The sequence below is a fragment of the Neopsephotus bourkii genome, unplaced genomic scaffold (genome assembly GCF_033783945.1).
Source record: "Neopsephotus bourkii isolate Nb327-2 ecotype Australia unplaced genomic scaffold, CSIRO-AGI_Nbou_v1 NB_195, whole genome shotgun sequence".
NCBI lineage: Eukaryota > Metazoa > Chordata > Aves > Psittaciformes > Psittacidae > Neopsephotus > Neopsephotus bourkii.
The window spans coordinates 5,877-17,954 of record NW_026900708.1 but is presented as its reverse complement, the minus strand read 5'-3'; the positions used below and the strand labels follow the sequence as shown (position 1 = coordinate 17,954).

At 62.0% G+C, this 12,078-nt stretch overlaps 2 protein-coding genes across 2 annotated transcripts; one reads left to right on the top strand and one right to left on the bottom strand.

Annotated features, from left to right (window-relative positions):
- Positions 1-1,546: 1,546 nt before the first annotated feature.
- ZNF865 (zinc finger protein 865) lies at positions 1,547-4,605 on the bottom strand (the record flags this gene model as incomplete). The annotated part of the gene is made up of 1 exon (XM_061375599.1): positions 1,547-4,605. A coding segment is annotated over exon 1 (3,049 nt), but the record flags the coding sequence as incomplete, so codon positions are not given.
- A 2,549-nt stretch (positions 4,606-7,154) lies between these two features.
- LOC133224218 (D site-binding protein-like) lies at positions 7,155-11,026 on the top strand. The gene is made up of 4 exons (XM_061375589.1): positions 7,155-7,198; positions 7,273-7,442; positions 8,471-8,718; positions 10,809-11,026. The coding sequence occupies exons 1-4, from the start codon at positions 7,155-7,157 to the stop codon at positions 11,022-11,024; spliced, it is 678 nt and encodes a 225-aa protein (XP_061231573.1). The 3' UTR covers positions 11,025-11,026.
- The last annotated feature ends 1,052 nt before the right edge of the window (positions 11,027-12,078 follow it).

The window sequence follows — 12,078 nt, the reverse complement described above, 5'->3', positions numbered from 1 at the left end:
ATGACAGCCCATGTTAACCTATGTATCACTCATGTTAGCCCATGTTGACCCATGTATCACATGTGTTAGCCCGTGTTGACCCATGTATCACGTGTTAGCCCATGTTGACCCATGTATCACATGTGTTAGCCCGTGTTGACCCATGTATCACGTGTTAGCCCATGTTGACCCATGTATCACACATTAGCCCATGATGACTCATGCATCACACGACAGCCCATGTTGACCCATGTATCACACATGCCAGCCCGTGTATCACACATGCCAGCCCATGTTGACCCATGTATCATTCATGTTCGCCCATGTTGACCCATGTATCACTCATGTTAGCCCATGCTGACCCATGTATCACACATTAGCCCATGTTGACCCATGTATCACACGACAGCCCATGTTGATCCATGTATCACTCATGTTTGCCCATGTTGACCCATGTATCACACGACAGCCCATGTATCACTCATGTTAGCCCATCTATCACACATGACTGCCCATGTTGACCCATGTATCACACATGACAGCCGATGTTGACCCATGTATCACTCATGTTTGCCCATGTTGACCCATGTATTACACACAACAGCCCATGTATCACACATGACAGCCCATGTTGACCCATGTATCACTCATGACAGCCCATGTTGACCCATGTATCACACAGTAGCCCATGTATCAATCATCTATCACATGTGACAGCCTTTGTATCACTCATGTATCACTCATTAGCCCATGTTGACTCATGTATCACACATGACAGCCCATGTATCACACGACAGCCCATGTTGACCCATGTATCACATGACAGCCCATGTATCACACATGCCAGCCCATGTATCACTCACATTAGCCCATGTTGACCCATGTATCGCACATTAGCCCATGTTGAACCATGTATCACACACGCCAGACTATGTATCACGTGTTAGCCCATGATGATTCATGTATCACACAGGACAGCCCATGTATTACATGACAGCCCATGTTGACCCATGTATCACTCGTGTTAGGCCATGTTGACCCATGTATCACACACGCCAGCCCATGTATAACATGTGACAGCCCATGTTGACCCATGTATCACACATGACAGCCCATGTTGAGCCATGTATCACTCATGTTTGCCCATGTTGACCCATGTATCACACACGACAACCCACGTATCACACAGGACAGCCCATGTTGACCCATGTATCACACAGTAGCCCATGTATCAATCATCTATCACATGTGACAGCCTGTGGATCACTCATGTATCACACATGACAGCCCCTGTTGACCCATGTATCACACGACAGTCCATGTCGAGCCATGTATCACTCATGTTGACCCATGTATCACACATGACAGCCCATGTTGACCCATGTACCACACGCGCCAGCCCACGTACCACACCTATCAGCCCCCGCTGACCCCCGCAGCACCCCACAATCCACCCCACCCCTCCCCCTTCCCCCCCTTCCCCCCACCCCCACCCCCCCTCACCCCTCCTTCTCCCCCCCACCCCCACCCTTCTCCCTCCCCTTCCCCCCCCTCCCCCTCCCCGCACCCCGAGGCCTCCTCCTCCGGCAGCTCCGGTGCCCGAGGGCGCAGCCGAGCTGGAAGAAGCTCTTCCCGCAGCGCTCGCAGCCGTAGGCCCCGTGCTGCCCGCGCCGGTGCTCCAGGAGGTTCCGGCGGTACCGGAACCGGCACCCGCAGGCTCGGCAGCGCCGCCTCCTCACGCCGGGGCCGTGCTGCAGGCGCTGGTGCTCGCCGAGGGCCGCGGGCGCGGGGAACCGTCGCCGGCACAGGGCGCACTTGAAGGCGCGGGCGGCCGCGTGCACCAGGCGGTGCCGCCGCAAGGCCCAGCGGTGCCGGAAGCGCCGGGCGCAGGCGCCGCAGCGATGGGGCCGATCCTCACCGGGGCAGCGGCGCCGGTGCCACCGCAGCAGCGCCGAGGCCCAGAAGCGGCGCCCGCAAGTGCGGCAGCGGCTCCGGTGGTGCCGGCGGTGCCGAAGGAGCTCGAAGGCGCCCGGGAAGCGGCGCCCGCACTCGGAGCAGGCCGGGGGCCGCTGCGGCGATGGGAGGTGCCGGTATTTGTGCGTCACCAGCGCCAGGAAGCGGCGGAAGCTGCGGCCGCAGCGCCCGCACGTGAAGCGTTCGGCGCTCGGCACCAACGGCGGCGGCTCCGGCGGCTCCGGCGCCAGCGGTAACAAGCGCTCCGGTGCCGGCTGATGGCTCAGTTTGTGCCACATGAGGTTCTCCAGGAAGCCGAAGGCTTTGCCACAGGCATCACAACCGTAGGGCTTGTCCTGAGCGTGCGCTTCCTTATGGCCCACGGCGCGCAGGAGGTCCGGGAAGCGCTCGCCGCACTCGGCACAGCCATAGCTCAACCCCTCGGCGGCGGCGGCGGCACCGGGCAGGGGCATGCGGTGGATCTGCTTGTGCCGGGTGAGGCTCTGCGGGTAACCAAAGGCCTTGCCGCAGAGCTCGCACTTGTAGGGCCGCTCGCGCGTGTGCACCACGTGGTGCTTGCTGAGGTGGAAGGACTCGCGGAAGCGCTTGCCGCACACGGCGCACTGGTGCGGCTTCTCGCCCGTGTGGATGCGCTCGTGGCGCTTGAGCGTCTCCCGGCGCCCGAAGCAGCGCCCGCAGACGCCGCAGCCGAAGCTCTTCCCCGGCGGCAGCACCGCGGCGGCGCCGGCAGCGAAGGGTTTGTGGCCGCCGGCGTGGAGCTGCCGGTGCCGGAGCAGGCTCTGCGGCGCGGCGTAGGCTTTGCCGCAGACGTCGCAGGCGTAGCCGGGGCGCTGGGCACCGTGGGCCGCGGCCTGGTGCCGCAGCAGGTAAGCCGGGTCGCGGAACTCCTTGCCGCAAGCACCGCAGGGCACGCGGAGCAGACCGGAGTGGGTCTTGACGTGGCGGGTGAGGCTCTCGCGCCGGTTGAAGCTCTTGGAGCACACGGAGCAGGTGAAGGGCTTCTCGCCGGTGTGGATGATCTGGTGCTGGTGGAGGTGGCTCGGCTTCTTGAAGACCTTCCAGCACAAAGGGCACGTGAAGGGGCCCTCCGAGGCGGCGCCGCTCGGTGCCACCGCGACGCCCACCGGAGCCAGGAGGAGGCCACTGGGAGCGGGGATGAGGCCGCTCGGTAACGGGTTGAGGCGGGGGGCGGTTGGGTTGGAGGCGCCGGGTGCTACGGTGACGCCGTTGGGTGCTACGTTAACCCCGCTCGCCAACACGTTCACTCTATTGGCTGCGGCGTTGACGCCACTCAACGGGTTGACCCCACTGGGCGCGGCGCTGACCCCGACCACCAAGGCGTTGACCTCATTGGGTGCCACGGTGACCCTGGTGGGGGCCACGGCGACGCCGCTCACCAACGCGCCGACCCCGTTGGGCACCACGGTGACCTCGGTGACTCCATTGGGCGCCACGTTGACCGCATTGGGTGCCACATTGACAGCATTGGGTGCATTGACTCCATTGGGCGCGTTGACCCCATTGGCTGCCACATTGACTCCATTGGGCGCCACGCTGACCGCATTGGATGCATTGACTCTACTGGGCGCCACGTTGACCACGTTGGGTGCACTGACCCTATTGGGCGCCACGTTGGGTGCATTGACCCCATTGGGCGCCACGTTGACCACGTTGGGCGCATTGACCCCATTGGGTGCCACGTTGACCGTGTTGGGTGCATTAACCCCATTGGGTGCCACGCTGACCACGTTGACTCCATTGGGTGCCACGTTGACCACGCTGACTCCATTGGGCGCCACATTGACCCCGTTGGGTGTATTGACCCCACTGGGCGCCACGTTGACCCCATTGGGCCCTACACTGACCCCATTGGGCGCCACATTGACCGCGGTCGTGGCGGCCACCACCGCGTTGGCGCCGGCGTCGCCGGGCTCCTTATGGCAGCGCCGGTGGCGGATGAGGCTGGAGACGTGGTTGTAGGCGCGGCCGCAGGTGCCGCACTCATAGGGCCGCTCGCCGCTGTGCACCAGCATGTGCTGCACCAGGTGCGATGACTGCTTGAAGGCCTTCTGGCACACGCCGCAGGGGAAGCGCCGCTCCATCAGGTACTTGAGGCGCCGGAAGTACCCCTTCTCCTCCTTGGTCCCCATATCCGGGGGGGCCCCAGGCAGCGGTGGGGGGGTCCCCGGGGTCGCCGTAGCCATCGTCCCCCCTCGTTTCAGCCCCGCAAAGAGGTGCTGGTGGTGGCCGGAGAGGTCGACGATGCCCCATTGAGGGGCGTTGAAGGCGCTGGTGGCCTCAAAGAGGGGTTGCGGGGGCACGGGGACAGGCGGGGGGGGGTATGGGGGGGCTGGGGGTTGGACCCCCCCGCTCCCCTCTGCTTTCTTAGGCTGGGAGGAGGAGGAGGAGGAGGAGGAGGAGGAGGAAGCGGCGCCTTCCACTTTAGGCTTTGGGGGGGGGACGACGCCGGGGGTGGGGGTGTAGTCGAAGGGGGGCTGAGCGCAGGGGAGGCCGGGCAGGGTTTTGGGGTGCTCGTGGCCATAGGGCTCCATGGGCTCGAAGCGTTGGTGGTTGAGGAACTCCAGGAAGTCGAAGGGGTAACTCGGGAAGTGGACGCTGTCGTCGCCACCGGGGGCTTCCATCTCCCCTATGGGGGGGCTGGGACTGGGGGGGGGAAGAGACCTGGGGGGGGGAGGAAGAGGTTAAGGGGGGGGTCTTTGGGGTATAGGGAGGGGGGAAAGTGAGGGGCTGGGGCTGGGTTATGGGGGCTTTGTGGTCAATGGGGGCTCATGGGGGGCTTTGGGGGCAATTGGGGCTCAATGAGGGAGTCAAGGCAAAGGTTGGGGTAAATGGTGGGGGCAATGGGGGCTTAATGGAGGTGTGAATGTGGGGGGTTGGTGTCCATGGGGGGGTTAATGGGGGGGGTTTAGAAGCAATGGGGGGGGGCAATGGGGGAGTCAATGGGGAGGTTGGTGTCAATGGTCAATGGGGTGAGGGTCAATGGTGGGGTTGCTGTCAATGAGGGGGCAATGGGGGCTTAATGGAAGTGTCAATGTGGGGGGGTGGTGTCCATGGGGGGGTTTAGAAACAGTGGGGGGGACCAATGGGGGAGTCAATGGGAAGGTTGGTGTCAATGGGAGGGGCAATGGAGGGTTAATGAGGGGGTTTGTGGTCAATGGGGGTTAATGGGGGGGTTTGGGGTCAATGGGGGTTCAATGGGGAAATCAAGGCAGAGATTGGTGTCAATGGGGGGGTCAATGGGGGAGTCAGTGGTGGGGTTGGTGTTAATGAGGGGGCAATGGGGGCTTAATGGAGGTGTCAATGTGGGGGGTTGGTGTCCACGGGGGGGGGCAATGCGGGATTAATGGGGGGGTTTAGAAGCAATGGGGGGGGCAATGGGGGAGTCGATGGGGAGGTTGGTGTCAATGGGGGGCTAATCGGGGGGGTTGGGGGCAATGACGGCTCAATGGGGTGTAAAGGGGGGGGTTAACGTCACTGGGAGGGCAATCGGGGAGTCAATGGGGGGTTTTGTGTCAACGGGGGTGCAATGAAGGGTTAATGGGGGAGTTTGGAGGCAATGGAGGGGGTCGATGGGGGAGTCAATGGGGGGTTAATGGGGGGGTTGGGGTCAATGGGGGGGCAACACGGGCGTCAATGGGGGGCAGTGGGGTCAATGGGGCTCAGCCCGCAGCGGGGTGGGGGGGGGAGTTCACTCACCGGGAGGGTCGGTCCGTGTCACGTGGGGATCGGGGGTGGTCACGTGGGAGTTGGGAGGGGTGGTGTCACGTGCAGGGGGGTCCCGGCGGAGCGGGTCCCGCCGCTGGCCCCGCAGGAACGGGCCTGCAGGAGCCGCCCCCGCCGGAAGCGGAAGCGTGGTGGGTCCACGTGACGCAAAGCCCCGCCCCCTTCTTCCTTCTCCTCACCCACAATGCTTTGCGGCAGAGGTGGGGGGAAAGAGAGGCCTGAAGCACCGGGAAGCGGGGATACCGGTACCGGGATGCACAAGGGGCACGGGTGGGGGCTCGGACCCGGGTCTGCCGCCATGGGAGTGGGGAAGAGGCGAAGGAAGCGGTAGGGGAGGTGATGCCCGCACTAACGATGGCGCCGGGGCGGCCTCAGGCCGTGGCCAAGATGGTGGCTCCTGCGCCGATTAGAACGGGGCTCGAGACAAGATGGCGGCGGCTGCCCTCATCCAAGATGGCGGCCACCAGGTAGCCACACCCAATATGGCGGCCGCCTCTTACCCACAACCAAGATGGCGGCCTGGGATTGGCGCAGGGGGAGGAACGTCGCTACTCCCAGCCAATCAGAGGCGCGCATTTATGGGGGAACACCCCCCCCCCCCGGGCGGTGATGACGCCACAGAGCGGTAAGGGGAGGGGGGGTGAGCGGCTAGAGGTCGGTCCGGTCTGTGACGTCACAGCCGGGGGAGGAGGAGAGTCCCGGTGTTACCGGCGCGGCCCCTTTAAGACCTTCCCCACCCCTCCCTCCAAGACCTAAAACTGGGTCAGGCCCCGCCCACCCCTCTCGTCCCCATTGGTCAAATCTAGGTCATGCCCCGCCCCCCGCACGTTGCCCATGGCTGCTCCGCGTGACCGCGGCCAACCTCTCTCTGCCCCCCCACTCGCCGCGCTCCTATTGGCTGCTGCTGGAGCCCGGGGGGTGTGGCCTGGGCGAGGGGGCGGAGCCCCGCCCGTTGCGGGGAGGGGCGGGGCGACACGTGCTGCGGGGGCGGGCCTTGGAGCGGAGAGCACCAATGGCGGAGGCGCAACGTGCGCCCGGGGGGCGGGGCCCAGGTGGGAACGGGCAGGGCGAGAGGCGGGGCGATGTTAGCGGAGCTGTATGCGATTGGCTCAGCGCAGCGGTGGGGGCGTGGCTCCGCTTGGGCCCCCCTTTTCATGGTGGGGGGGTAGCGCGCTTTGCAGCGCCCCCGCGGGCGGCTCATGCCGAGGGATCGGCGGCAGGTTGGGAACGGGAACGGAAACGGGAACGGGAATGGGGATGGGAATGGGGACGGGAAGCAGGGATCGGAAGGGGGGTAACGGGAAAGGGAACGAGGGGGGGGCCTTTAACTGGTCCCGGGATTGGGGGGGATCGGGAGCCATGGGAGGGGGTTAAAGGGAACCGGACCCCCCCCCGTGACGTCACCCTCACGTCACTGGTGGGCTTCCCCCCCCCTCCTCCCTCCACCGTGGGAATCCATGCCGGGGTCACCCGAGGTGAAGCCGCACGTGGGCGCCCCCACGTGAGCTCCGCACGTGTGGGGTGTTCCTCCCCCCGCCCCCCCCTCCCCATTCATGACTGGGTCACGTGTTCCAGGGTGATGGACACCGCCGCCCCCCCCTCCGGTGCCTTCGCGGGGCCCCCCCCGTGGGAGCGGGGTCCCGGGGCCCCGGAGCTGGAGTTCGTGGATCTGGACGAGTTCCTGCGGGAGCACGGGCTGCCCCCGAGCCCCGCCCCCGCCCCGGGTAGAGCCGCCGCTGCGGGGGGTGAGCATGATATGTCGCGATAGAGCCTGCAGCGCGGTGACACACACCCCCCCCCCCCGCTGCAATGGGAATGGGCAAAGCCCAATTGCGTCGTTGACAGCCCCCCATTGCGATGAAGCCACTCTGTCGTGATAGAAACGCTCTCCCGTTGCCATAAGGCCTCCCTATCATGATATAAACCCCTTCCCATTGCGATAAGATCACTCTGTCGCGATATAATCTTCCTCCCATTGCCGTAAAGACCCTCTATAGCTATAAGAACTCCCTCGCGTTGCCATAAGGACCTTCTGTCGCGATACAAGCTGCCTCCCATTGCTATAAGCCCCCTCTATTGTGACATAAACTCCCTCCTGTCACCATAAGGCCCCTCTATCGCAATGTAAAGTCCCTCCCATTGCCATAAGGACCCTCTACCGCAATATAAACTCTCCCATTGCCATAAGGCCCTTCTATCACGATATAAACTCCCTTCCATTGCCATAAGGCTCTTCGCTCGCGATATAAACTCACTCCCGTTGCAATCAGAATCCTCTATCATGATATAAACTCCCTCCCATTGGTATAAGAGCCTTCTATGGTTATATAAACTTCCTCCCGTTCCGATAAGGATCCTCTATCGCAATATAAACTCCATGCTGTTGCAATCAGAACTCTCTATCACGATATAAACTCCTTTCCATTGGCCTAAGAACCCTCTGTCGTGACATAAACTTCCTCCCGTTCTGATAAGGATCCTCTATCGCGATATAAACTCTGTGCCATTTCAATCCGAACACTCTATCACGATATAAACTCCCTTCCATTGGCCTAAGAACCCTCTGTCGTGACATAAACTCCCTCCTGTTCCAATAAGGATCCTCTGTCGCGACATAAACTTCCTCCTGTTCCAATAAGGATCCTCTATCGTGACATAAACTTTCTCCTGTTCCAATAAGGATCCTCTATCGCGATATAAACCCCCTCCCATTGCCATAAGACCCCTCTATCATGCTATTCCCCCTCCCCATCGCGGCCCCCCCCCCATCCAGTCCCAGACCCATTCTCACTCTCTCCCCTTTCCTCCCCTCCCCTTGCAGCCGCCGCTCCCCCCCCTCCCCGCTGCCCCCCCACCCCCCCAGTGCCGGGGGAGCCGCCGCTGGAGGCGGAGGCGCTGGGGGAGGCCGGTCCCGGGGGGGGCCCCTTCGACCCGCGGCGGCTCCGGTTCTCGCAGGAGGAGCTGCGGCCCCAGCCCATCGCCAGGAAGGCGCGGAAGGTGCACGTGCCCGAGGAGCAGAAGGTAACGGGGGGGGGGCATGGACCCTTGGAGGGGTGAATGCCAATGGGGGGACACAGGAGGGGATGGGACCCCGTGGGGAAGGGGGACCTGGGTGGTAGAGGGGGGTCTGAGGTGTTCCTCGGACACTAAAGGGATGGGGGCACTCAGGAGATGGGAGGGGAGCCCAGGGGTACACGGGGGGGTGTAGGAGCTAGTGGGCACCCATAGAGCTGCATAGGATCCAATGGGCTCACATAGAGCTCTATAGAACCCAATGGGCACCCACAGAGCTCTAGAGAACCCAATGGACACCCATAGAGCTCTATAGAACCCAATGGGCACCCATAGAGCTCTATAGAACCCAATGGGCACCCATAGAGCTCTATAGAACCCAATGGGCACCCATAGAGCTCTATAGAACCCAATGGGCACCCATAGAGCTCTATAGAACCCAATGGGCACCCATAGAGCTCTATAGAACCCAATGGGCACCCACAGAGCTCTACAGAACCCAATGGGTACCCACAGAGCTCTATAGACCCCAATGGGCTCCCTGTATCCCCATAGGACGAGCGGTGCTGGAGCCGGCGCAGCCGCAATAACCCAATGGGCACCCACAGAGCTCTATAGACCCCAATGGGCACCCATAGAGCTCCATAGACCCCAATGGGCACCCATAGAGCTCTATAGAACCCAATGGACACCCATAGAGCTCTAGAGAACCCAATGGGTACCCACAGAGCTCTAGAGAACCCAATGGACACCCATAGAGCTCTATAGAACCCAATGGGCACCCATAGAGCTCTATAGAACCCAATGGGCACCCATAGAGCTCTATAGAACCCAATGGGCACCCATAGAGCTCTACAGAACCCAATGGGCACCCATAGAGCTCTATAGAACCCAATGGGCACCCATAGAGCTCTAGAGAACCCAATGGGTACCCACAGAGCTCTAGAGAACCCAATGGACACCCATAGAGCTCTATAGAACCCAATGGGCACCCACAGAGCTCTATAGAACCCAATGGGCTCCCTGTATCCCCATAGGACGAGCGGTACTGGAGCCGGCGCAGCCGCAATAACCCAATGGGCACCCATACAGCTCTATAGAACCCAATGGGCACCCATAGAGCACTATAGAACCCAATGGGCACCCATAGAGCTCTATAGACCCCAATGGGCACCCATAGAGCTCTATAGAACCCAATGGACACCCATAGAGCTCTAGAGAACCCAATGGGTACCCACCGAGCTCTATAGAACCCAGTGGGCACCCATAGAGCTCTATAGAACCCAATGGGCTCCCTGTGTCCCCCATAGGACGAGCGGTACTGGAGCCGGCGCAGCCGCAATAACCCAATGGGCACCCATAGAGCTCTGTAGAACCCAATGGATACCCACCGAGCTCTATAGAACCCAATGGGCACCCATAGAGCTCTATAGACCCCAATGGGCACCCCTAGAGCTCTATAGACCCCAATGGGCACCCATAGAGCTCTATAGAACCCAGTGGGCTCCCTGTGTCCCCCATAGGACGAACGGTACTGGAGCCGGTGCAGCCGCAATAACCCAATGGGCACCCATAGAGCTCTACAGAACCCAATGGACACCCATAGAGCTCTATAGACCCCAATGGGCACCCATAGAGCTCTATAGACCCCAATGGGCACCCATAGAGCTCTGTAGAACCCAATGGGCTCCCTGTGTCCCCATAGGACGAGCGGTACTGGAGCCGGTGCAGCCGCAATAACCCAATGGGCACCCATAGAGCTCTACAGAACCCAATGGACACCCATAGAGCTCTATAGACCCCAATGGGCACCCCTAGAGCTCTATAGACCCCAATGGGCACCCATAGAGCTCTATAGACCCCAATGGGCACCCCTAGAGCTCTATAGACCCCAATGGGCACCCATAGAGCTCTGTAGAACCCAATGGGCTCCCTGTGTCCCCATAGGACGAGCGGTACTGGAGCCGGCGCAGCCGCAATAACCCAATGGGCACCCATAGAGCTCTATAGAACCCAATGGGCACCCATAGAGCTCTATAGACCCCAATGGGCACCCCTAGAGCTCTATAGACCCCAATGGGCTCCCTGTGTCCCCATAGGACGAGCGGTACTGGAGCCGGCGCAGCCGCAATAACGCGGCAGCCAAGCGCTCGCGGGACGCGCGGCGCCTCAAGGAGAACCAGATCTCGGTGCGCGCGGCCTTCCTGGAGCGGGAGAACGCGGCGCTGCGCCAGGACGTGGCCGCGGCCCGCAGGGAGCTGGCGCGGTTCCGGGGGCTGCTGGCGCGCTACGAGGCACGGCATGGAGCACTGTGAGAGGTGGGGATGGGATGGGATGGGGATGGGGATGGGATGGGGATGGGGATGGGGATGGGATGGGGATGGGGATGGGGTGGGGATGGGGATGGGGTGGGATGGGGATGGGGATGGGGATGGGATGGGGATGGGGATGGGGTGGGGATGGGGATGGGGTGGGATGGGGATGGGGATGGGATGGGGATGGGGATGGGGATGGGGTGGGGATGGGGATGGGGATGGGATGGGGATGGGGATGGGGATGGGATGGGGTGGGGATGGGGATGGGGTGGGGATGGGGATGGGGATGGGATGGGGATGGGGATGGGGATGGGGATGGGATGGGGATGGGGTGGGGATGGGGATGGGGTGGGATGGGGATGGGGTGGGATGGGGATGGGGATGGGATGGGATGGGGATGGGGATGGGGATGGGATGGGGATGGGATGGGGATGGGGATGGGGATGGGGTGGGATGGGGATGGGATGGGGATGGGATGGGATGGGATGGGATGGGATGGTGATGGCAATGGGGAGGGAAGGATAGGATGGAATGGGATGGGGCTGTGGGATAGGATGGGGAGGAACGTATGGGGTTCGGGGGGTACATCATAGTGGATGCAGGCTGTGCGATGCAGATGGGATGGTTTGGCATGGGGATGGAATGGGATGGGGATGGAATGGGATGGGGAGAGCAGGGTGTGATGGGGAGGACAGGATGGGGTGGGATGGGGAGAGAAGGATGGTATGGGAAGGGAAGGATGGGATGGGGTGGGGGTTGTGGGATGGGATGGGGAGGGAAGGATGGGATTGGGGGGTACATCATGGGGGATGCGGGATGCAGGTAACCACATGGGATGGGGTAGGATGCAGAGAGTGGGATTGGATGGGGAGGGAAGGATGCAATAGAATGGGATGGGGTGGGATGGGAAGAGCAGGATGGGGGATGCGGGGTGCAGGATGGCATGGAGGGGTGCGGGATGCAGGGGACCAGATGGGATGGGATGGGGAGGGAAGGATGGGATGGGGATGGGATGGGGATGGGGATGGGATGGGGATGGGGGGCATACATCATG